This window comes from Eurosta solidaginis, chromosome 4 (assembly GCF_040869045.1).
Source record: "Eurosta solidaginis isolate ZX-2024a chromosome 4, ASM4086904v1, whole genome shotgun sequence".
In the NCBI taxonomy this organism is placed as follows: Eukaryota; Metazoa; Arthropoda; class Insecta; order Diptera; family Tephritidae; genus Eurosta; species Eurosta solidaginis.
Window position 1 is genome coordinate 153,408,837 of NC_090322.1, and position 27,580 is coordinate 153,436,416.

The 27,580-nt window shown below is 40.2% G+C and overlaps 1 protein-coding gene across 1 annotated transcript; it reads left to right on the top strand.

The window, feature by feature from the left end:
* The first annotated feature begins 12,926 nt into the window (after nt 1-12,926).
* On the top strand, nt 12,927-18,946 carry LOC137248262 (venom allergen-1-like). The gene is made up of 3 exons (XM_067779138.1): nt 12,927-13,130; nt 17,941-18,332; nt 18,415-18,946. Exons 1-3 carry the CDS (start codon nt 13,008-13,010, stop codon nt 18,656-18,658), a joined length of 759 nt encoding a protein of 252 aa, XP_067635239.1. The 5' UTR covers nt 12,927-13,007; the 3' UTR covers nt 18,659-18,946.
* The last annotated feature ends 8,634 nt before the right edge of the window (nt 18,947-27,580 follow it).

Sequence of the window (27,580 nt, forward strand, 5' to 3'; positions counted from 1 at the left end):
TTTTTGACTAATTAGTTTGCTAAGCGCTCCTGTTTGGAATAAAACACGTGGAGGCAATTCGATCTCGCTGTGAGAGAAATAGCTCTAGTGTTCGTTATCACCTCCTTCCGAGGTTCCTACTCTTGAAATGAGTTAGGGTATGTTGAACTGGCCGGTCCATGAGGACCTCACATAGACTTAATAAGTCCGTAGTGTTACCAGAAGTTTGTTTTAATGACCCAACTGAAAACCTCTATCAAAAACCAGGACCTATGTTATAAAATAACTCCGTCCTCTTGGCAAATACTAGAAGCTTCCTAGGACTTAAGCCACTTGCTGCTTCTAGATCTGACAGTTGTATCACTCCTAATAGCTGGAGTCTTAGCCTGGCAAGCGCAGGGCACGAGCACAGAACATGATGCTCGATCGTTTCCTCCTCCAGCCCGCACTTCCTTCATCTGCTATCACTGACCAAGCCTTATTTAAAAGCATGTGACGCCAGAAGGCAGTGCCCAGTCAGAATACCCGTCATGAGTCTACAGTCCTCTCTTTTTAATGATAGAAGCAACTTTGTTAGTCTAAGGTTGTAATACCTACACATAATCTTCGACACTTTACAGCCCCGCGCTTGAACCCACGCCTTTCCTGCTCGGTCGATTATGTGCATCTCTCGCCTTCGCTTAATTTCGCCCAGTCTAATTGGGACGTCTACGGAGCAAGCTTCAAGGGAGGCGCCCTTTTTAGTTAGTTCATCCGCTTTTTCATTCCTATCTATTCCCTTATGCCCTGGGACCTAATATAGATGTATGCTTCTCCCTGTCCCGATTCTCTCCAGGGACTGCTTCCACTCTAACACGCATTTAGATGCTGTGCTATGCGAGATTATTGCCTTAATTGCTGCTTGACTGTCAATATAAAAGTTAACACGATTGCAGCTTGGGCTATTTTCTTTCTGGGTTTCTACTGCTTTGGTTACGGCTACTATTTCCGCTTGGAAAACGCTACAGTAATCCGGCAGCCTGTAGGATCTGTTTATTTCCGGATCAGCACAGTATACCACTACTTTGGAACCGTCTGTGTACACTTGTATCGCCTCGTCCGCCATTTGAGTATCCTTAAGCCAACCGTCCTCCTCTATTGTGACCTTAAGAACGCCCTCAAAGCGCAGATAGGGAATCAGGTAGTCTGTTCGTCTTGTGATTGATGACGCTATACTACTATGGCCGTATGGTTGGCGCTCAAGCTGGCCCGAGGCACCGAGCCTGGTTGCAGTTGTTAACGCTATGTTCTTTGCTACCAGGTCTACAGGTAAATGTGCAGAATGGCAAACAATGCAGCTGTCGGGGCTGTTTTCAAGGCTCTCGTAATGCTAAGCATTGATAGGCTGCGTACCCTCTCTAATTTTTTGAGGTATATTATAGGGTATATTATAGGGCTTACAATCGCTCCAAAAACCCAATGAGAAAGATAGGGCGATTAGCCCCATGTACACCCCAGCATTCTTATACATGCATAAAGTGCCGTCGAAGCCTTCTACACCCTCTCCTCTACGTTGAGATTCCATGACAGCTTACTGTCTAGGATGATTCCTAGATACTTTGTGCAAGCTTTCTCCTGTAGGGTCACCCCTCCTAACTTAGGTCTAATCCAATTTGGGACCTTGTACCTCTTTGTAAACAAGACCATGTCCGTCTTATCCGCGTTGTCTTTCAACCCGAAATTTGATGCCCAGGTATGAATATCCCGAAGTGCCCGATCCATCAAAGAGCTAATCGTTGGAAGGCACTTTCCACTTATGACAATTGCAACGTCCTCCGCGTAAGCCGAAAGTTTTACGGGTCCATCATCGAATCGTCTGAGCAGTTGGTTGATGACCAGCGTCCACAGCAGAGGTCCACAGCACCCCTCCCTACGGCGTGAAAAGCCGGAGTCTTAGTGTTAAATCCCTTTGGCACCTCCGCGAAAGCCGGAGTCTTTGCTTTAACTCCATTTAGCACCTCTTCAAACTTCCCTCTGACTTGCAGCTTTCGAGGTAGTTGCTACCTCGCTAATGGGGCCCATCTGTCCTACAGCTTTGGGCCTACATGTCTTGTCTATGCGACTGCCCTGCCCCGCGGCTCTGGGACTGGGTCCTTGCTGCCTCTTGAAAGCAGGCTTGTCGCCTTCCGTCGAACGTTGCCTCTTCATTCTGCCATTCGACGCTTCTTCCTCGGTTGCAGAACCGAGGGTTTCTCGCAGCAAAGCTTTTGAACTGCCTTCGACCTACTTCTACTGCCTCATGGGCCCATTCCAAACGCTCGATCCCAACTTTTGTTGCGTCGACCACTGCTCCCAAGCGTTGGGCAATTCTTTGTGTTACACGGTACTGCGAGAGAGCTCTTTTTCTTCCTCTGCTCCGTACCCTTCTCCACTCTTCTACTCCGTTTTCATTTGTGTACTTTTCCAACATTGAGTTCATTGAATCAGCACTACTCTCGCTCCCCGAGTCCGACGCATCGCGTAATGCGTATTTGTCGTCCTTATCTTGCGACTCAGTTCTCCTCTTATCATCCTCCTTATTACAATTTGGTAATGAGTCGTTCATTTTGGTCGTACGACCACCTGCCCGACAAGTAGGGCTCAGCGGTCCAGTATTATATACGAGGAAAGAACCGTCAGCCAAAGCAGCGCCCCTTACTGTGGTAAGGCCATCAATACTTCCCGAGGTGGCCCAGTATCGGGAAGGCTCCGTTCGAATACAGCCGAATTTATCCCCTGGCTGCAAATCATCCAATAGGCACGATCCGAACATCCTGGATTAGTGGGTTGGCAGTTCTTGGTCACCGACATCCCGCCGCCCTCCTATAAGTCGAAACGGCGTACATGCCAGTCCTAAACAGCTCCGCTTTATAGTCAGGCGCTATAGAGATCGGCTAAACTCTCACACCAACGACAAGATGCCTATCCTAGTGAGGGTTAAAATGATTTAAGCTACGGAGCTTTTCTTTCGTTTCCTTCATAGAACTCTTAATGCGCTTAAAATTCGCAACTGGCTTTTGAAATATTCAAAGACATCGCTTAACTTTATTATCACAAATTGGGGGCTTTCACTGCGAAAACTTAGGTAGCCAATACCTCTAAGCCACATAGGTCGCCCAATCCATTACATTCCAAGGTGAAAAATAACTGGGGGAATTGATGAGAACCACGCACTGCCTCGGAAAATAGTACGACACAGTAGGGATGGTAATATGGGAAGCTGTAAACTGCTCAAAACCCACCGCTACGAGCTAATTTCCAGCATGTGTTAAATCGTGAAAAAGAGCGTCAGTACTCACCTGCTTCATAAAGGAAGTTGTCTTTATAACAGAAACTGGTTAACTGGAATTACCAATAGCTTTGCATACATTTCAAGTATTCTGTGCTGAAAGTCGGAAGCTTTTCCACCGAAGCTCATACTAAACCGCATCACTCAAGCAAAAAGTGCTTCACCGTGCAGATATTGCCTTCGCATTTTAAACACATAAATATCGTCCACATCAAATGGTCTCATTCGGAAGTACGTACCAATCTCCACACCAATTCGGCAGTATAGGTGTATGTATGTAAATAACTATAATCAAATTAGATATTTATTAATATAAATAGGTTTAAGCTAGACAAGGTGTAAGAAATTAATAAAAAACAAGTAAGGACGGGACTGTCTTCGGCTATGCCGAAGACTTCATACCTTTCATGAATGGGGCTGAACAATAATCTTATCCCATTCGTAATCTCCGAATAATCGGATGTATAAGATAAGAAATATCTGGTGAACAGATCTACATACCTAAACGATTTTTAAGATAAATATAAAATAAAAAATAGGTAGGTACTTTGTGTGAGGATGCAAAGTTTCGGTTTTTTGTGGTCTCCGTGTAAAACTATGACTACGAATCACGTATTTCAAAAATATATGACGTAAACGTAACTATTTGATGAAACTTGATGAATTTTGAAGCTTCTAGCCGTAAAAAAGGGGCAAAAATTACAGTTTATATGAAGTATATAATATATATACCACCGATCTCTATGATTTTTTCAGACAACAATATATGCTATATACGTAAGTATTCGGTGAAATTTTAAGCTTCTAGCTGTTAAAATGGGGCTAAAATTTGCGAATATATATATATATATATATACTATATATATATACTATATATACCACCATATATATACTATATATACCACCGATGTTTATGATTTTTTCAGACAACAATATATGCTATATACGTAAGCATTCGATGAAATTTGAAGCCCCTAGCTCTTAAAATAGGGCAGTAATTACGAAAAGTTCCTTATCTGAACAATCGGTTGTGGGGGATATATACTATATAGACGACCGATCTCATCAATTTTTTCAGGCAACAATGTGTGCAATATACGAAAGTATATCGTGAAGTTTGAAGCTTCAATCTGTTAAATTGGGTAAGATATTACAAAAATCCTCTTTTTCTGAAAAATCGGTTGTATGGAGGATATATGCTATAGTGGTCCGATCCGGTCGGTTCCGACAAATGTCTAATCGGACACCCAAATACACCCGCTCACCAAATTTTATAAAGATATCTCAAAAATTGAGGGACTAGTTTGCATACAAACAGACAGACGGACAGACGGACATGGCTAAATCAACTCAGCTCTTCAACCTGATTATTTCGGTATACTTAATGGTGGGTCTATCTATTTTCCTTTAAGGACTTACAATTTTTGGTTTCGTGACGAAATTAATATACCATTTCATTTTCATGAAAGGTATAAAAACAAGTAAGGAAGGCTGAGTTCGGGTGTAACCGAACATTACATACTCAGCTGAGGGCTTTGGAGACAAAATAAGGGAAAATCACCATGTAGGAAAATGAACCTACGGTACCCTGGAATGTGTTTGTATGACATGGGTATCAAATGGAAGGTATTAAAGAGTATTTTGAAAGGGAGTGGGCCATAGTTCTATAGGTGGACGCCATTTCGGGATATCGCCATAAAGGTGCTTCAGGGGTGACTCTAGAATGTGTTGGTACGATATGGGTACCAAATGAAAGGTTGTAATGAGTATTTTAAAAGGGAGTGGGCCTTAGTTGTATATGTGAAGGCGTTTTCGAGATATCGACCAAAATGTGGACCAGGGTGACCCAGAACATCATCTGTTGGGTACCGCTAATTTATTTATATATGTAATACCACGAACAGTATTCCAGCCAAAATTGCAAGGGCTCTTGATTCCGCCCGGCAGAACTTTTTCATTTTCTTCTACTTAATATGGTAGGTGTCACACCCATTTTACAAAGTTTTTTTCTAAAGTTATATTTTGCGTCAATAAACCAATCCAATTACCATGGTTCATCCCTTTTTTCATATTTGGTATAGAATTATGGCATTTTTTCATTTTTCGTATTCTATTTCGGCCATTTTTTATACCAAGATAAAGTGAGTTAAAACAAGTACATGAACAAAGTTTGGTAAATATATATCGATTTTCGCTCAAGTTATCGTGTTAACGGCCGAGCGGGAGGACAGACGGTCGACTGTGTATAAACACTGGGCGTGGCTTAAACCGCTTTCGCCCATTTTCACAGAAAACATTTATCGTCATAGAATCCAAGCCCCTGCCAAATTTCACAAGGATTGCTAAATTTTTGTTCGACTTATGGCATTAAAAGTATTCTAAACAAATTAAATGAAAAAGGGCGGAGCCACGCCCATTTTGAAATTGTTTAGAAATAGAATCCCAGAACCTCTTGAATAAAGTCATCGTATTGTTCATGGCATGGCAACCCTAACACATTCAAGATGTGGTGGCAACGTAGTTTTTGCTTTCACTTTATATTTGTCATTCGTTTAATAAAATAAACATTGTACATTTTTTTTCTTTTCCGCCAAGAGTCATGCGACAATAAAGTCAGGTAAAATCAATTCGGAAACTTTATTTCAGTGGAAACAAAGGTTAGTATAATCATCAACATAAAAACTGGTCCTATCGAGCCGGATAGTTATTGACTGAGTAAAATGCAAAGAGATTGGGCAGATTTGGTACAACTTCGCGGACGTTTAAAAGGCTCAATTTCACGCATATTGGCATATGCAGAAAAGCCACCAGCGGAATGCACAGTGGAAGATGTATCATCGCGTTTGGAACGCTTACAGGAGCTATGGGATGAATTCACCGTCATATCTACGGCGATGTATAAGTTCAGCAAAGATGTAGATTACACAGACCAGAATGAGGACTTTATCATATATGAAGACAAGGTTATGGCAGCACGTGGCTTCGTACATTAAGCAACACGTTACAGCCACCGGAAGCGAAGGAGCACTCTATATCTCTTGCGAAGCTGGTTGAACAGCAGGCCTCTTTTTTACAACAATTTACAACGGCTCCCATTCATACAGCCGCATCTAAGGAAAATGACTTGCCAAAAATAATAATACCTCCATTTTCGGGCCAGTATAAAACATGGCCATCTTTCAAAGACCTATTTGTTAGTGCCGTTCATGAGAAACCTAACCTCACGAACACGCAGAAGTTTCACTACTTGAAGTCGTTTTTAAAGGACGAGGCGGCGCAAATTCTAACGCATATACCAGTCACAGACAGGTCGTACGATACAGCATGGGCACGTTTAAATGAACGATTCGATCGACCACGACACATTGTTGCATCATTTATTGAATCCTTTGCCTCATTACCGTCAACCGTCTGCGAGGATGTCAGAACTTTACGCAAAATTTCAGATGGTGCGAACGAGGTCATACGAGGGTTAGATGCCATTGGAAGAGGTGATCGCGACTGCTGGCTTATTTATTGGTTGGAGGGCAAATTAGACGCAGAGTCAAGACGCAAGTGGATCGAGGAAAGCAAAGAGGTGAGTGTTCCTACCATTAGTAGTTTTTTCAAATTTCTGGACTCTCGCTGCGAGGAGCTTGAGTTATTACATTCGAAGATACCCTCTGTTGGAAAGGCAACCTCACCATCCAGCAACAAGTCACGGAGTCCGACCACACGAGCACTTGTTTCTATTGACGGCAGCAGCACCAACCCAAAGTGCATCAAGTGTAGCTCCACTAACCATACAATTTCGAAGTGCCCAGCGTTCGCTGGCCTACAAATTCAAGACCGACGTCAGTTCGTCAAAGATAAAACACTATGTTTTAATTGCCTAAAGGTAGGACATGCATCAAGCACGTGTTCATCAAAGTTTCGGTGTAGACGCTGTAACCGTCGCCACCACACTATGATTCACACTGATACTTCTGAACCAAATACCGAGGTAACTTCAACAGTACCGACACAATCACAGCCCGGTTCAGTAACCCCCGTGGTGACCACTACACCAACCAAGCCTTGGTCTACCTCAGCTTATGTTTCACAACCATCCTATTCGTTAGATAGCTCTCATTGTAACGCAGTATCAGCTTTCAAAAAACGTCGTAAAGCACTATTGCCCACCGCACTAGTCACTGTTCGAACTGCTCACGGACATTTCATACCGTGTCGAATTTTGATCGATTCGGCCTCAGAATTGTCTTACATTTCGGAACGTTTTGCACAAAAACTCAGCATTCCACGGTCCCCCTCTCGCATTGTGGTAACCGGAATCGCGGCTTCAAAGGCTGAGACAACGAGTGGCTGTATTTCTTTATTCATTAAGTCCCGTGTGTCTGAAAGTAACTTGGCCGTAACTGCTCACGTGTTAAGTAATATAACTACGAAGATACCAGCGACAAAGATTGACACCAAGTCAATGCCGGAGTTGCAGAGTATTCAACTTGCTGATCCCACCTTCCACATTTCATCAAAGATAGATATTTTGTTAGGAGCTCAGCATGTGTGGGATGTTTTCACTTTCGACAAACTAGCCGATAACGTTGGCAATCACTTCGCTGTATCTACAATTTTCGGCTGGGTTGTTACTTCTATTATGTCCTCGGACTTACTTTCGTCAACGGTATCGCACATCACAGCAACGGATGTAGATCATACGCTCCGTACATTTTGGGAGATAGAAGAACCCAGACAGCCTCCATCCACTTATTCCGATGATGCCTTTGTAGAGCAACAATTTCAAAAGACAGTATCGCGTCATATGAATGGCAAGTATATTGTCAACCTACCCTTTAAGGGGCAACCACCTTATTTCGAGAACACCTTACAAGGAGCAGTTTCCAGGTTCTATGCTGTAGAGAGACGCTTGCTAAGAAATGAGCTATTAAGAGGTCAATACATACAATTCATGAGAGACTATGAGTCGATGGGACACATGCGCGAAATAAATGAATGCGATGACATAGTTGGCGATGGTCAGGTCTTTTATCTGCCGCATCACCCAGTTATAGGGAAAAAGTTAAGGGTCGTTTTCGATGGGTCCTATGGTGATATTAGGGCGTATCTCTTAATAGCGTTTTACATGCCGGCCCAAATATTCAACGTAACCTTTTTGCAGTTTGCTTAAGATTTCGTTTTCATCAGTTTGTATTCACCGCGGACATCGTGAAAATGTTCCGCCAAATATGGGTATCAGAGTCTCATCTCGACTACCAAAGGATAGTATGGAGGGAAAAGCCCGACGTTCCTTTGAAGCATTATAGGTTAAACACCATTACCTATGGCACGGCATGTGCGCCCTTTTTGGCAGTAAGAGTTCTGCAGCAACTAGCATATGACTACAAGGAACAGTTTCCTAGGGGGAGTCGTATACTGCAGGAGGACTTTTATGTGGACGATGTTCTCACAGGCGCATCTTCGCAGACATAATTAGCTGAAATCCGAGACGAGCTCATTCGGCTTCTTCGTAGTGCTGGCTTGGAATTAAGCAAGTGGGTATCTAGTTCATCTAAAATAACTACAGAAGAAACCATGCAGCAGCCGATATTGTCAGACGAAACCACCAAGGTACTTGGTTTGTATTGGAGTCCTAAGACCGATAAATTGACTTATCAAGTACAGATGGTTATCCCATCAGTGCCTAGTAAAAGGGATGTTCTGTCAGCTGCTTCACGATTGTTTGATCCCTTAGGTCTCTTGTCTCCAATCGTTATACGCTTCAAGATTATGTTTCAAGCTCTTTGGCTACAAAATCTCGGATGGAATGATCCGCTACTTACGGACTTAGCTAACCTATGGGCAGCATATCAACAAGACATTAACCATGTATGCAATGTAACTATCACCCGTTTCGTTCCCAATAGTCAACAAGTATTGAAACTCCATGCATTCTCAGATGCTTCGATCAAAGCATACGCACCTGCAGTATATTGCCGCTTCATAAATGAAACAGGCCAGTCCAACATCTCTCTGATAGCGGCGAAAACTCGTGTAGCCCATTTGAAGACCATTTGCTTGCCTCGGCTCGAGCTGTGTGGGGCCCTGCTTCTAACGCGTCTGGTCAAGAACATTCTTGACTCAATGCCTTACCGGACTGTTAAAGTATATGCATGGTGTGACTCCACGATTGTTTTATCATGGCTTTCCATGCCCCCAGTAACGCTGAAGACCTTTGTTGCTAACCGAGCCAGCGAAATTCTCGACACTCTTGCCCGAGATATTTGGCACCATGTAGCATCTAACGATAATCCAGCTGATTGTGCTTCACGAGGAATGTCAGCTGAGAAACTCATAAATTTCGAGCTCTGGTGGACGGGACCAAACTGGCTACATAGCGAAAAGGAACTCAACAATACTTTAAGAAAAAAGCAGAATATATTTTTAAATACAGCCCCAGAGGTTGCAAACGAAGTTAAGTCTACCGCCATTACCATGGTATCTACAAACGAAGCTGAGGATGATATATTTAGCTTGCTGGTTGAACGAGTATCGTCTTGGCACCGATTGTTACGAACTCTTGCGTATGTTCGTCGATTTATTAACCGCATATGCAAACGCACGGTATGTTCCACTTCCATAAAATTAACGTACGATGAAATTAACCATGCTCGGAACGAAATTTTTCGCTATGCCCAACGCTGTTTCAAGGATGAAATCGAATCACTTCGCCAGCATCAGGGTATAAGTAGTCGGTCAAAGATCACAAAACTGACACCATACTTAGATGAACTAGGATAACTGAGCTTTTACTGACGAGCGAGCACCTTCGGCATCTTCATCCGGGAGTTTCAGCGCTCTTTGTCATAGTACGACAGCAATATTGGATATTGGGGGCCAGAAACTTAATAAGAAGAATAACCCACTCGTGCCTGAAATGTTTCCGCCAACGGAATACAAATACTCAGCAGTTGATGTCAGGTCTGCCTAGAATACGTGTACAGCAGGCCTTTCCGTTCCAGCACTCGGGCTGCGATTATGCGGGACCCATAACCATGAAACTATATCGAGGTAGAAACGCTCGCCAATCAAAGGGATACATCTGTATATTCGTTTGTCTTGCCACCTCAGCGATCCACATAGAGCTGGTAACAGATCTTTCAACAGACGGCTTCTTAGCCGCCCTTCGTCGTTTTGTATCTCGCAGGGGTAAGTGCACTCAAATCTTCAGTGACAACGGACGAAACTTCCTGGGTGCTTCACGTGCACTAAATGAAATGTACGACGTCCTGATGTCGCAAGTGCATAACGAGCTAGTTGCTGAAGTTTTGGCAGGAGAAGGTATTCGATGGAACTATATACCACCTCATGCACTTCATTGGGGCGGAATTTGCGAGTCCGCTGTCCGCTCCATCAAGCTTCATCTACGTCTCGTTATTGGCAGCACTATCCTTACAACCGAACAGCTAATTACGCTTCTGACGCAAATTGAAGCTGTTATCAACTCGAGGCCCCTCGGCGCAGCACCTGATACAGATATTGATTATTTATCACCTTCCCATTTTCTCATAGGACGACCGCTTACAATGGTACCTGAAGGCAGCTTGCAGAAAATAAGCTCGACTACTGGCAACATGTGCAAAACATGTACCAAGGCTTTTGGCGTCGTTGGAGTAGGGAATACCTGACCTTATTACGAAATAGACCCAAGTGGAATCGTCGTTCGCCGAACATTGCCGTTAACGACATCGTTCTAATTAAGGAACCTAATACACCGCCATCGGTATGGCCTATGGGTAAGGTAGTCGAAACATACCCGGGATCTGATGGTCTTGTACGCGTGGTTAGGCTTCGCACAGCCCGAGGAGAATTGACACGCCCTATCACGAAGCTATCAGTTTTACCTGTATTCTGAAACGATGTTTCAGTGGCCGCCGGGATGTTTAGAAATAGAATCCCAGAACCTCTTGAATAATGTCATCGTATTGTTCATGGCATGGCAACCCTAACACATTCAAGATGTGGTGGCAACGTAGTTTTTGCTTTCACTTTATATTTGTCATTCGTTTAATAAAGTAAACATTGTACATCTTTTTTCTTTTCCGCCAAGAGTCATCCGACAATAAAGTCAGTCAAAATCAATTCGGAAACTTTATTTCAGTGGAAATAAAGGTTAGTATAATCATCAACAGAAATTTTCTTTTATTTTTGTATCTTGTTGCACCATATCATTACTGTAGTTTAATGTTGACATAATTTACTTGAATACTGTAAAGATATTAAATTTTTTGTTAAAATTTGACTTAAAAAAAAAAAATTTTTTAAGTGGGCGTGGTCGTTCTCCGATTTGGTTAATTTTTATTTAGCATACGTATAGTAATAGGAGTAATGTTCCCGCCAAATTACATCATGGTATCTTCAACGACTGCCTAATTACAGCTTGCAAAACTTTTAAATTACCTTCCTTTAAAAGTGGGCGGTGCCGCACCCATTGTCCAAGATTTTACCAATTTTCTATTCTGCGTCATAAGGTCAACCTACCTACCAAGTTTCATCGCTTTATCCGTCTTTGGTAATGATTTATCGCACTTTTCGGTTTTTCGAAATTTTCGATATCGAAAAAGTGGGCCTGGTTATAGTCCGATTTCGTTCATTTTAAATAGCGATCTGAGATGAGTACCCAGGAACCTACGTACCAAATTTCATCAAGATACCTCAAAATTTACTGAAGTTATCGTGTTTACGGACGGACGGACGGACATGGCTAAATTAATTTCTTTTTTCGCCCAGATCATTTTGATATATAGAAGTCTATATCTATCTCGATTAGTTTATGCCGTTACGGATTACCGTTATGCGAGCTAAGTTAATATACTCTGTGAGCTCTGCTCAGCTGAGTATAATAAATAAATACAAAAAAAAAAACAGAAATATCGTCCGTATAAGCAATCACATTATCACCATCAGTCCCTAGGAGTCGCAGAAGTTGGTTAACCTTCACCATCCAAAGTATGGGGGAGAGAATAACTCCTTGAGGTTTTAAAACTCATTTATTTTTTGAATTGCCGCAAAATAGTCAGCTACGAGTTGGCTTGTTTTGAGCAATTCATAGTTTTTTTCAGACTGCGGAACCGCCAAAATAGCCTAAGCGGCAAACGCCATTTGATGATTATGATGAATTTGATAGCTTCAAATTTATTCACTCTTTTAGAAAGTAATAAACCAACTGAGTTTTCGAGTTCATTGTTGTTGCTTTATTACAGAAAGCGTGCCGAATGAACCGCCACACCAGGAAAGACGTCATATATAAAAAAAGTGTATGAATTTTTATTGTATATATATGATATCCAAATTGCAGTAATAAATATTTGTAAGCTTGCAAACAATAGCAAAAAAATATTGAAGTATTTGCAATGACGTCACATCTTATGCAACAATAAAATACAAAACATATTTTTCACTTTCCAAAAATAAGCTTTATTTAGTACGTTGAAAATGCCTTGATTCATAACTAATCATTCGACGCAGTTTATTGCAGCAAATATTTGCTGTTGAATGCAAGAACCTCAACAACAAAAAACAAAATTTTTCGATTGTTATAGAACAGTAACCTGAAAAAGTAATAATAAAAGCAACCGCCACTTAGAGCACGTTTCACAGTATTGCATTTAACATTTAGATAACCGTACTTACAGTAAAAATATTTTAAATTAATTTAAACCAAAATATTCTGAGCAAATTCTGAACAATGGAGTGTAAATTCACGCTTTTGACTATTTTAGTCGCATCAGTTGGAATTGCCATGGCACAAAATTATTGCAGTAAATCATTATGTGGCAACTTACAACATATCGCATGCAATAATAATGGGGTAAGCGACAATATTGAAGCTAAATTGGGAAGCTTGATTATTTGAAGTAAAAAACTGCGTTCGACTGCGTTGGACTCTAGTAAATCGACTCTTTATTGTTGTTGTGTTAACAGTGCTTCGTCCCATTCAACGGGTGTGACCACTCACAAATTGCCATGAAAATCCTCTAACAAAAGACGACAAGAAAACTAGCAGTTTCAACAGGTGTGCGCCATAAGGTGGTGTTAAGGGCGTAGGTTCCACATTACAATTGAAAAGCTGGCAGGACATGCATTACGTATGACAGAGTTAATTTTGGAGGAGTAAGAGTTTAACCTGTTACAGTATCCACAACGTGCCAAGGTGACTCGTGTATCCCTTGGTAATGTACCTTCCTCTTCTGCAAGAGTAGGATAGTGTATATTGTTAGCCCGTCCTGGCAGAGACGGTTATGCATCCTATGTGGATTTTGCCTCTGGATCAAACGGCTATGTTGGCAGGTGCCGAATCTTATCATAGTGCTTATGAATATGTTCCCTTACCCCACTTGGAGGCGGGACTAGATCAAGCAGTCGCTTGCAAGGCTGTCCAGGTTTGTGACAGTTTAGAAGGAACTGTCTGTTCAGCATTTTGTTACGCTCTTTAATGTTGAGCTCTTGGGCCTCACTATGTAGGTGATGTTCAGGGGTCATAAGGAGACCTCCCATGACAGTTGTGATTGCAGCATTTTGACAGGCCTGCAGCCTTTTCCAGTATATTTTTTGAAGACCAGGCGGCCAAACTAGTGACCCGTAGCACATGAGCGGCCGCCCAACTGTTTTGTACGTGGTTAGTAACGTTTCATCACCTTTTCCTCAAGTACTCCCGGCAAGCGGCTTGAGGATTTTGTTGCGGCTTTGTACACTTTAGATACGGTGAGAGTATTATAGAACGTTGCTCCTAAGATATTTGGGTTACTGACAGTCGGAGCGTAACACCACTAACGTGAACGTTCAATATTTGCGTTATCTATTCCTTCCACGTCGTAAACAGAGTGGCCGTGGATTTTGTTGGTTATAATGCCGGGTGAAGAAACTACAAAGACTGCGGAGATAGCTGTTTATTCTAAAAACTAATTCATCTATGAAGGGTCAAGTCCCGTTGTCATTATCGTGCAGTCGTCGGCATAGGAAATTCTCGTAACTGCTTTTTGTGAGGAAGGGAGCATTGGTATGTAGAAATTAAACAGAAACGGGAATAGGACTCCATGCTGTGCTATCCCCTGTTTAATTTAAGGGGTGAACCTTCTATGTCTTGGAGTAGCGTGCCGTGATTCACTGTGTCAAATGCTTGAGACAGGCCGAGTGCCACGGGCGCCATCCTGTGATGGGGGTTTTCCTGATTTAGTCCGTAATTTATCTGAGTGTTTATGGAGTTTAGCGCGATAGAGTGCCTTGCATTTGCGAAAGCCATGTTGATGGGTGGCTAGGCGAAGATTCACAGGGAAATGAGGGCTTCCGCAAAATGCATAGCACTACCAATATCTTCTGTGCTGACGATAGGAGTGATATCGGTGGATATGACTCGCCAGTCGTCAATCTGTGGGTTAGAGATGGGTGGGCACGCCTTGGAGGAATTAAGCTCCGTCGTGCGTGCTTTCCGACTGCTGCTGTAATACCTGGTGTTGATGGGTTGGTACTTGTGTTTAGGCAGCACGGTGCAACGAATGTGGCGTTCGGACAGTTGACATTGCTAAACCCGGAACATATATGAAAATAGCATCGGTCAAGTGATTAACGGCATTAGAACCGATATCGCGATCATAAATATTCTTAGCCGGCTTGGCGTAGGAAGCTTCATATGTAGAAATTTAACAAATATGATATAGAACACCACGCTGTGTATTTAATCTACTGAAATTAGAAGGGCGCAAAGATATTTCCTCTATGCCCTGCAGTGTCGTGCCATCATTGACTGAGTCAAATGCTTTTGGCAGATCAAGCGGCACGCAGCATACGTAATCTTTTGAGTTATGAGTAGCCCACCAAAGGTTTGAAATAAAATAAAAGAAAAAACTGTTTCTATTTTGCTACTGTCGAAAGGAGCGACATTGGACGAAGATTTGAAACCACGCGCAAGATGTATAATTTGTTCGGGTCTATTGTTGTGGAAGATTTAGCCTGTCTGATAGCTTTTAAATCTCTCTGACTATGATGGTGACGGGATATACGTTGATTTTGTGTTTAAGTCTAGTTCCGAGGCTTGCAACGCTTACTGCCGGCAAAAAGCACTCGCGCATTTCTTCAATCTCGACATAACTTTATTGCCAAATGGAATAAATATTACAGTCCTAAGCAGCTCCTCCCATTTAACTCGTTTGTATTCGTTTACAAGCTCTCAATATTCTCCTAGCAGGAACCGAGACTAGTCCAGCCCGGATCAGGAGCCTTGCGAAACTCCCGTTCCCTTACCAAAGAATGCTCCACTATTTTTTTGAAGCCGCCTCAATTATCTTTTTTAAAGTTAATGAAAGTGTGGCGTGTAATGAGAGGAATATGGACAGGTTGTGAAATACTAATGTAAGCATTGGATGTCAGTAAACATCCCTTATAACATCTGCGATGAAAGTGGAAATATCCACTGGTGCCACTCGTGTATTGGGCTAATAACTAAGCTCAATCTCATACCATCTATTTTTACCACAAGTTTCTCTCATCTGGTGTAGGATCGTAGTTTGAAATGGCAGGAGATCGTGGCGTACGTTGGAACCGGCAGAACTGATATCTGGGCCATAGCTTCTCAACCAATAAGTTATAGGACGAATATAGACGTTTATTATTTCAAAACTAGCAACTACTGACCGAACAGTTTATTTCTATTATGCAGCAATGGGGATGTTGCTGGTCATCTATGTGCTCTTTCTAGTTAACCCTTTATGGTTTCCCTCTCGGATTTTGAAGTACGACATGGAAGATTTCATCATTCTAGGACTCAGGGACGGGTGAGTGCGTTTTGATGGTATTAGGTTAGATCTCAACTGCTGTTCCAGACCTGGGATTACCGTTCCTAAGCACATAAGATATAGTAAAGTAGCATCATCCCACGCATGAACTGTATATATTCTATGGTGCAACGGTGAGGGCCACCCGCAGAAAATGGGCTAGTCTAAGACTAGAGCAAGGAGCTTGTGCAGGAATAGAAAGAGAAAGACCAGGACAGCGGCTGTTAGTTGGAAGTGCCCCTATCCATTATACGGAAAGAGTAGTTATTCAGAGCAACTATGTGACCTAGAAGTGGCGTTTGGCACGATCCACAGCGAGTCTTGGATCAGTCCAGCGACTGGGAGATATTGTAAGAAGATCAAACTATGAGTGATACGTTACACAAATCAAGCGTGATTGCACTGAATATATAAATTTTGGTCGGAAAAATACGAGTCCCTCTGGTACGTAGAACCGTTCCTAAATGATTTTAAGGAATCTGACAGTAGACTTTGTAATTCCACCAGCCAGTTTCGTAGAACCAACATGCTAAACAAACAGATTCTGATCAGCTATCGCCGTCTGAAACACCTGCCTTAAGTTTATATGCCTCCCTCTTAAGCTATCCGGCAGGAAGAATAGGGTAAATTCTGCTTAAACTGGAAATGTCCAGGTTGAGTTTAATCAAGTTTTATGCTACAACTACGTATAGTGGTGGAAGTTTACGGTAAATCGGCTGCCAGTTCAAAAACTCCTATTTTATTTATTTTGAGGCTTTGACTTTATCGAAAAGGCAGCGGAAATGGTTACCCTGTATAAGAGCACTATCTCTCAAAGTCTCGCGTAAAGTTTGTGAGTATCCACTTAGTAGATGCTGAGGAGCCTCCTGGTCTGAGTTACGAACCCCAATTATGCCTTACATCCTGTTTAGAGAAATGTGTTTGGGAAACTTTCGCATAAACCGAATGATAACTTGTTTTGTCTAAACATTTTTTTTATGATCCGTATTTTCAAATTGTGTTATCGACAGCTATATGTGTAGCAGATATAAATTGGAACCTGTAAAGGATTTCGTATATTTGAGAACCAGTATTAATAGCAAAAACAATGTCAGTCTAGAAATCAAATAGAGAATAATCCTTGCCAACAAGTGCTACTTTCGACTCAGTAGGCAATTGAAAAGTAAAGTCTTCTCTCGACGAAACAAAATTACGCGCTACAGGTCGCTCATCATACCTGTCCTGATGTATGCCTCGGAATCATCGAAGGAGTTGGCTAGTATCAAAGGAGGTATAACGATGGGCTGTGTGAGCCTTATGCAGATATGACGATAGTGTAGCGAATAAAAACCCAAAGGCTCCGCTGGCTAGGTCTTGTTTTGCGAATGAACGAAGATGATCCGGCCAAGAAAGTATTTCAGTGAACAACACAGTTTGGAAACAGAAGAGGGGGGATACCTTTTCTGAGTTGGGATAGGCAAGTGGAGGAAGACCTGATCTCTCTTCGAATTTCCAATTGGCGTAATTATGGCGAAACAGGAATAGCTAGCGTGACTTGTTACGAAACGGCCAAAATCGCTTAGGCGGTTAAGCGCCAACTAATGATGATGATGGTATCGTGGGTGGGTGGTATAGTAGGTATTTTGATTTCTTTCCTAGGCCAAGATACTCTCAAAAGCTTAATATATGACCTTCGGATGCCCCCTTGCATTCTACGCAAACTATACAACAATTTTCTGTCATAAAAAGAATCTATCGAAAATGCCGACACGTACGCCGAACTTTCAATCGCACTTGCGACCTTAGAAAGCTCTTTTCGTTTACCATTTTAAAGAGAAATATATTAATCCATATTTTATGCAACCCCAACAGACTTTCGCTGCTCGTTGCACAAATCCAACATTGCTGAAACTAACAAAGGCACAAAACAATATCATACTTCAAATGCATAATAATAAGCGTAATCAGGTTGCCGGTGGTCAAACCAAACTACAGCCAGCCTGTCGCATGGCCACAATGCAATGGGATGATGAATTAGCCCGTATAGCAGCCTTCAACGTGAAACAATGTCAAATGCGACACGATGCCTGCCGTAATACAAATACTTTCCGTCAATCTGGGCAAAACTTGGTAATGATTACATTTCAGACGGGCACATTGAAAGTTCCGGAAATGTTACGTAAAGCCATCAATTTATGGTATAATGAAATCAGCAATGTGCAAATGTCACAAATAAATAGCTATCCGAGCGGATACAATGGACCGTAAGTTTTCGACGACCGTTTCATTATTTTATTGTATTCATGACTGGTATTTATGTAATTCATTTATTTCATTTCATTTTAGTGCTATTGGTCACTTCACTGTAATGGTAGCCGATCGGAATATTCGTGTTGGTTGTGATGCAGCAACTTATAAAGCGCGGGCTACTAATATGAGCAACTTCCTGATGGCATGTAATTATGCAACAACAAATATAGTAAATCGTCCGATTTATAATACTTGTGCAACTGCCGCCTCGGGTTGTACAACTGGAAAAAATACCAATTACCCAAATCTTTGTTCGACATCTGAGCCTTATTCAGTTTAAGTAACTTGAAACGCTTTTCAGAAATATCCATTGAAGTATCACGGATAGGCTGGATAAACAATAAAATTAAAGAAAGAAAAACTTTTTTAAAAATAACTTTTATTAATGGTTAATAAAATTAACTAAAAAAGTAAAAAATAAATTGACTGTAAAGAAATATAACACTTTATAAGTTCATTGTAACTGTAGTATCTAGTAATATTAGATTTATATAGCACTCTCAGAAATATGTGTCAGAAATATGAAAATTAAATAAACCGGTTGGCTGTGTAATATTTGAAGAGACAAGGCGTGTTTGAGATTTAATAATAATATTAAGAGATAGATCCGTAGATCTTACAGTAACCTTTAACGCTAATTATTAACCTTCTTCGTCTGCGACAAAAAAATCCATATTCTACATAATTATATATTTTTAACATTAAAATTTTACACCTAAATTATTAAATCTTAATTATTAAATATCAAACATAAATTATTAAATCTATATATATAAAAAGAAGTGTACATTTTGATTGTCACTCCATATCTCGATAACGGCTCCACAGATTGCCATGAAATTTTTAGGAAAGATACAGGAAGGAGAGATGACGGTTAGTTGATTTTGAAATCCCAAATCGGTTTAACCATATATATATAAAAATCAAATTCTGTGTGTGTGTGTGTGTGTGTTCGCTATGGAAACGTATTTCCAAATATCAATCATCACCAAATTTTGGTTATGGGTTCCTTCGATCAACGGGAAGGTTTTAGGCTAAAAATAATTTCGATATATAAAAGGGGCGTGGCACCTCCCATACAAATGGAATCTTTGGTACTGCATAACTTTGAAGGTATACATGCCAGAACATTGAAATTCAGTAAGGAGTTATTTGAGGTCAATCCTTAAAACCACCAAGAAAATACGGAATCGGGAAAAAGGGGGCGTGGGACCTCCCATACAAATTGAATATATTATACTGCATATATCTGGATGTCGTAATGGTAGGATAATTAAAATTGGTAAGGAGCTATGTGACGTTGTCCTAAAACATCCAGTAAAATGTGGAATGGGTAAAAACTATGGCTGCCGTACAAACTTAAGTTATTTTAACACCTAAAGTTTGACTGCATTGTTGCATAGCTGTTATGCCTTTTGGACGTTTAGTAATCTGCAGCTGTTAAAAAAATTGTTTAACTTCAGTCTATCTACATCTTCTATAAAAATCAAATTCTGTGTGTGTGTTCCCTATGAAAACGTGTTTGCTATACTTCGATCATCACCAAATTTTGGCTCGAGGTTCCTTCGAACAAGACGAAAGTTTTTCATATTTCAGAATTAAGAATTTTAAATTTAAATGTTTTTGTTTTTTTTGCTATGCGAAAGAACTATCTTAGCTCCCAAAAATGATAATGTTAACAAAATCAATGATCGCTTTCAAAATCAATTTCCTGGTGAAGTGGCGAAATATAAATCGATCGACACAGTTACAGATGAAGATAAAATTGTGAATTATCCAAATGAATTTCTATACTCCTTAGAACCAAAAGGAACTTTGAAAATTGGCTCACCAGTCATGCTTCTTCAGAATGTAATCAAAGCAACAATCATCAGCGGTAAAAGCAATACAATAATATAAAATAAGATACAGTAAGATACAAGAATAAAATGTTTTAACAGAAAATTTCACCAAATATTCGTACAAAATTCAACTCAATTTACAGAACAATAAATTAAATTATCAACAAACAAAACAGAAAAAATAACGCAACATCCATTCGATCTCGGGCGTTACAACGTGCGCCTGGTAAAGGTAGTCTATATATATAAAAGAGAGTGCTGTTAATTACACTTCGCATAACTTAAGAACGGATGAACCGATTTGACTGAAAATTGGTGGAGAGGTAGCTTATAACCAGGGAACGGACATACGATACTTTTTATCCCGTTCTGGCGAGGGTCTTGAGATCAAAACGTGGACCTGGGTAATCCTGGGATGTGTTTGTACAATATGGGTATCAAATGAAATCTGTTTATGAGTACTTTGATACTGAATATTTTTCGTACCCCTGGGTGACTCGGGTCTCGCGATATAGGCCAAAACGTGGACCCAGGCACCCCTAGAATGTGTTTATACAATATGGATATCAAATGAAAGCTGCTGATGAGTGATTTAGTACAGTGTAGTTTTCATACCTATTGGTGACTAGGGTCTCGAGATATAGGCCAAAACGTGGATCAGGGTAATACTAGGATGTGTTTTTACATTATGGGTATCAAATTGAAGCTGTTGATGTGTGCTTTAGTGCACAGTAATTTTTATATCGCTGTGTGACTAGGGTCTCGAGATATAGGCCAAAACGTGGACCCGGATACCCCTAGAAGGTGTGTGTAATATGGATATCAAATGAAAGCTGTTGATGTGTGCTTTAGTGCAGAGTAATTTTTTTTTTAAAACGCAGCGGCTGCGCTGGCTAGGCCATGTTATGCGAATGAAAGATGATGCTCCGGCCAAGAAAGTGTTTCTATCGGAACCCGCCTATGGAAGCAGAGGTAGAGGGCGGCCCCCACTCCGTTGGAAGGACCAGGTGGAAAACGATTTAAACTCCCTTGGTGTGACCCATTGGCGCTGGTTGGCGGAGCGAAGGAGCGACTGGCGCGCCTTGTTAGACGGCCATAACCGTTTAGACGGTTAAGCGCCAATTAAGTAAGTAAGTAATTTTTATATCGCTGTGTGACTAGGGTCTGGAGATATAGGCCAAAACGTCGACCCGGATACCTGTACAATGTGTGTGTATTATGGATATCGAATGAAAGCTATTGCTGAGAGCTTTAAAGTAATTTCCATTGTAATATTCGATTTAGTAGCATCAACCTGGGAAAACTGATAAATAAGCATGCGAATCCGAAATAAAGACATGAATTAATAATACCCACATACCTATATATATACATATGTACGTCCTATTCGATTTGCCTGAAATTTGGTGTATTAATTTGCCTGTATTAGTATTTACGATCCTTTTTTCCGGGAACTAGACCAGAGACGGATTGGGACTGGGATTAGGACCACCCTCTGGGACTGGCAATAAGATATGAAGGAGAATGAGAAGAACTTGAGAGAAGAGAAAAGAGGGTAGGAGAAGGAGACTGAATGAGACGAAACAGAGATAGATGAATCGAAAAAGACGGAGGAAGGAGTGAATAAAAGATTAAGAAAAATATAAATGAAAATATAAGAGGGGGGAGGCAGAGTTAGACGGAAAGACCTTATTAATATGTATGCAGATAGACCAAATTTAGGGCAGAACAACGTCTGTCTGGTCTGCTAGTATGGGTATAAAACGAAAGGTGATAATGAGTATTATAAAAGGGAGTGGGCCTTAGTTCTATAGGTGGACGCCTTTTCGAGATATCGCCATAAAGGTGGGCCAGCGTGACTCTAGAATTTGTTTGTACGATACGTGTATCAAATTAAAGGTGTTAATGAGTATTTTAAAAGGGCGTGCGCCTTAGTTCTATAGGTGGAAGCCTTTTCGAGATATCGCCATAAAGGTGGACCAGGGGTGACTCTAGAATTTGTTTGTACGATATGGGTATCAAATGAAAGGTGTTAATGAGTATTTTAAAAGGGAGTTGACCTTAGTTCTATAGGTGGACGTCTTTTCGAGATATCGCCATAAAGGTGGACGCGGGGTGACTCTAGAATTTGTTTGTATGATTTGTGTATCAAATGAAAGGTGGTAATGAGTATTTTAAAAGGGAGTAGTGGTGGTAGTTGTATATGTGAAGGCGTTTTCGAGAAATTGACCAAAATGTGGACCAGGGTGACCCAGGACATCATCTTTCGGGTACCGCTAATTTATTTATATATGTAATACCACGAACAGTATTCCTGCCAAAATTCCAAAAGCTTTTGATTTCGCCCTGCAGAACTTTTTCATTTTCTTCTACTTAATATGGTAGGTGTCACACCCATATATTTTGCGTCAATAAACCAATCCGATTACCATGTTTCATCCCTTTTTCGTATTTGGTATAGAATTATGGCATTTTTTTTTTCATTTTTCGATATCGAAAAAGTGTTCGTGGTCATAATCGGATTTCAGCCATTTTTTACACCAATACAAAGTGAGTTCAGATAAGTACGTGAACTGAGTTTAGTAAATATATATCGATTTTTGCTCAAGTAATCATGTTAAGGGCCGAGAGGAAGGACAGAAGGACGACTGTGTATAAAAACTGGGCGTGGCCCAACCAATTTCGCCCTTTTTCACTGAAAACAGTTATCGTCCTAGAAGCTAAGCCCCTACCAAATTTCACAAGGATTGGTATCCTAGACAAATTAACTGAAAAAGGGCGGAGCCACGCCCATTTTGAAAATTTCTTTTAGTTTTGTATTTTGTTGCACCATATCATTACTGGAGTAGAATGTCGGCATAATTTACTTATATACTGTAAAGATATTAAATTTTTTGATAAAATTTGACATCGCGGGTTCGAATCGAGCTCAAGGCCTAACAATAATTTTTTATCATTATTATTGTTATGATAAATTTTTTCTTAATTGAAAAAATTTTTTTTTTTTTTTAAATTAGAATAGAAGAAAGAAAAAATTTAGACAACTGCCAAAGCTCGTTGTATAGATCCATTTCGGGAACTGCTAAATTCCTTCATCGGCAACGTTTAGGCGCCGCTGCTATAACCATTCAGCCATCACAGCGGTTTTTTGTTTGTCTTCATTAATCCTACTTCTATTCTGGTTCGTGCCAATTGATATTCACAACACTGCGACATCTGTTGCAGAATGGCTGTGAAAATTGGACTTGTTTGTTGGCAATGCTGCCATAGTGTCATATTTTATTGACACTTTTTCCCCGTGCTCTGGGATGTATTAACAATTTTTGTTGTTATATCGGCCTACTGATTTTAAGATCGCGGGTTCGAATCCAGCTCAAGGCTTAACAATAATTTTTTATCATTATTATTGTTATGATAAATTTTTTCTTAATTGAAAAAATTTTTTTTTTTTTTTTTAAATTAGAATAGAAGAAAGAAAAAATTTAGACAACTGCCAAAGCTCGTTGTATAGATCCATTTCGGGAACTGCTAAATTCCTTCATCGGCAACGTTTAGGCGCCGCTGCTATAACCATTCAGCCATCACAGCGGTTTTTTGTTTGTCTTCATTAATCCTACTTCTATTCTGGTTCGTGCCAATTGATATTCACAACACTGCGACATCTGTTGCAGAATGGCTGTGAAAATTGGACTTGTTTGTTGGCAATGCTGCCATAGTGTCATATTTTATAGACACTTTTTCCCCGTGCTCTGGGATGTATTAACAATTTTTGTTGTTATATCGGCCTACTGATTTTAAGATCGCGGGTTCGAATCGAGCTCAAGGCCTAACAATAATTTTTTTATCATTATTATTGTTATGATAAATTTTTCTTAATTGAAAAAAATTTTTTTTTTTTTTAAATTAGAATAGAAGACAGAAAAAATTTAGACAACTGCCAAAGCTCGTTGTATAGATCCATTTCGGGAACTGCTAAATTCCTTCATCGGCAACGTTTAGGCGCCGCTGCTATAACCATTCAGCCATCACAGCGGTTTTTTGTTTGTCTTCATTAATCCTACTTCTATTCTGGTTCGTGCCAATTGATATTCACAACACTGCGACATCTGTTGCAGAATGGCTGTGAAAATTGGACTTGTTTGTTGGCAATGCTGCCATAGTGTCATATTTTATTGACACTTTTTCCCCGTGCTCTGGGATGTATTAACAAAAAACAAAAAAAACCGCTGTGATGGCTGAATGTTTATAGCAGCGGCGCCTAAACGTTGCCGATGAAGGAATTTAGCAGTTCCCGAAATGGATCTATACAACGAGCTTTGGCAGTTGTCTAAATTTTTTCTTTCTTCTATTCTAATTTAAAAAAAAAAAAAAATTTTTTTCAATTAAGAAAAAATTTATCATAACAATAATAATGATAAAAAATTATTGTTAGGCCTTGAGCTCGATTCGAACCCCCGATCTTAAAATCAGTAGGCCGATATAACAACAAAAATTGTTAATACATCCCAGAGCACGGGGAAAAAGTGTCAATAAAATATGACACTATGGCAGCATTGCCAACAAACAAGTCCAATTTTCACAGCCATTCTGCAACAGATGTCGCAGTGTTGTGAATATCAATTGGCACGAACCAGAATAGAAGTAGGATTAATGAAGACAAACAAAAAACCGCTGTGATGGCTGAATGGTTATAGCAGCGGCGCCTAAACGTTGCCGATGAAGGAATTTAGCAGTTCCCGAAATGGATCTATACAACGAGCTTTGGCAGTTGTCTAAATTTTTTCTTTCTTCTATTCTAATTTAAAAAAAAAAAAAAATTTTTTCAATTAAGAAAAAATTTATCATAACAATAATAATGATAAAAAATTATTGTTAGGCCTTGAGCTCGATTCGAACCCGCGATCTTAAAATCAGTAGGCCGATATAACAACAAAAATTGTTGATAAAATTTGACTTAAAAAAAAATTTTTAAGTGGGCGTGGTTGTTCTCCGATTTTGCTAATTTTTATTAAGCATACATATAGTAACAAGAGTAACGTTCCTGCCAAATTTCATCATGATATCTTCAATGACTGCCAAGTTACAGCTTGCAAAACTTTTAAATTACCTTCTTTTAAAAGTGGGCGGTGTCACGCCCATTGTTCAAAATTTTACTAGTTTTCTATTCTGCGTCATAAGTTCAACTCACCTACCAAGTTTCATTTCTTTATCCGTCTTTGGTAATGAATTATCGCACTTTCTCTGTTTTTCGAGATTTTTGATATAGAAAGAGTGGGCGTGGTTATAGTCCGATATCGTTCATTTTAAATAGCGATCTGAGATGAGTTCCCAAGAACCTGCATACCAAATTTCATCAAGATACCTCAAAATTTACTCAAGCTATCGTGTTAACGGACAGACGGACGGACGGACAGACGGACGGACGGACGGGCGGACATAGCTCAATAAAATTTTTGTTCGATACTGATGATTTTGATATATGGAAGTCTATATCTATCTCGATTCCTTTATACCTGTACAACCAACCGTTATCCAATCAAAGTTAATATACTCTGTGAGCTCTGCTAGAAGACCTTAATAGAGTTAGACAAATATACTCGCCTGTTAGAATTCTCCTTTTTGAACATCGGAAGGGTTGAAGAAAGCTGCGAAAGAATACGCCGTATATTCCTTGAAGACCTTTCAGTATACATTTTTGAAATTAATGCAAATTTAGGCGATTCACGGTTCGATTCGAGCTCAAGGCCAGAACAATAATTTTTTTCTAAGGATAATTATTGTTTTTTTTTTTATTTGCCAATAATTGAAAAATTGTATTTTGTATTTGGAATAGTAAGTAGACAATTTTCAAGACAACCTGCCATAGCTGCGCAGATAGATCCATTTCGAAGGGTGCTATGCTTTCATCATCAGTACGCTTTAGGCACGCTGCGCTAACCATTTGGATATACAGCGGTGGTTTGTTTGACTGATATATTACTACTTCCATTCCTTCTTACCAACTATATTTAGCCTTCAAAATTAATGACAATCCATAGAGAGAAATAAACATTGGCCGCCAATAAACACAGCTTCATAGTTTTGCTGTTACGATGGAAATAACTCACGAGTTGTGTAAGTTACCTACGACTCTCTTGGATGCGACTCGACTGCGCCGAATGTGCGTTTTCCAATGCGATGGGACCAGGCATGCTTAACCAACGAACCGATATCATTTCGTTACGATAATCAACGTTAATAAACGTTAATAAACGAAATTCATTTCGTTTCGTTTATTAACGTTAATTATCGTAACGAAATGATATCGGTTCGTTGGTTAAGCATGCCATGAAATCAATTTCGTTTATTAACGTTGATTATCGTAACGAAATGATATCGGTTCGTTGGTTAAGCATGCCATGAAATGAATTTCGTTTATTAACGTTGGTTATCGTAACGAAATGATATCGGTTCGTTGGTTAAGCATGCCTGGATGGGACAGTGTAGACAGAAAGGATCCTCCTTTATCCTATGCTTATATAGATATTCCTAGAAACCGTCGTACCCGCTCAATATCTGTGTGAGGTGGTAGCTCAGTTCGCCGTGTTTCCGCTCGTACCATTCCGCTATATTCCGTACTAGCAAGTAGGTCCAACGCCCTTTTCTCGATTCTTCGCATCGTTCTTGCCACCTAACTATTGTTCGTGACCTTGCGCTCTTCTTACAGATCGGCCGTTTTTCTTGAGAGTATATCTACTGCCGCACAAAAAAACATACTCCAAAGGCGGCCTTAAACTCTGACTGAAATACTACTCATTAGCTTAACTGGAGTTTAAATTTGACTAGAGTTTAAGCAAACTTAGTTTAAGCTTAATTTAACCAACTACTGGAGAAAATTTTACTAGCTGCAGAACTTAACTGCTCTGGAACAATATTCTATAAAAGCGTGCAATTACTGGAATATGCTGATCACATTGATATCATCGGCCTAAACACCCGCGCCGTTAGTTCTGCTTACTCCAAATCGGAAAGAGAAGCGGTAAAGATGGGTGAATGTGGACAAAACGAAGTACCTGCTGTCAAAGAGTCAGCGCAAATGCGCCTTGGCAACCACGCTACTGTTGGCAGCCATAATTTCGAAATAGTAAAAGACTACGTTTATTTGGAAACCAGCATCAACACTAGCAACAACATCAGCACTGAAATCCAGTGAAGAATTATTTTCGCCAATAAATGCTACCTTGGACTAGGTAGGCCATTGAAAAGTAAAGTCCTTTCTCGGCAAACGAAAATCATATTCTACAAGTCACTTATCGTTCTCATCCTGCTATACCGTGCAGAAGCATGGACCATGACAACATCAGATGAAACTCAGATGAAAC

Coding starts and splice junctions, on each gene's coding strand:
- LOC137248262 (XM_067779138.1), top strand. CDS start 13,008: ATGGAGTGTAAATTCACGCTTTTGACTATTTTAGTCGCATCAGTTGGA. Junction 13,131..17,940: donor TCGCATGCAATAATAATGGG/GTAAGCGACAAT, acceptor CAACCCCAACAG/ACTTTCGCTGCTCGTTGCAC. Junction 18,333..18,414: donor CCGAGCGGATACAATGGACC/GTAAGTTTTCGA, acceptor ATTTCATTTTAG/TGCTATTGGTCACTTCACTG.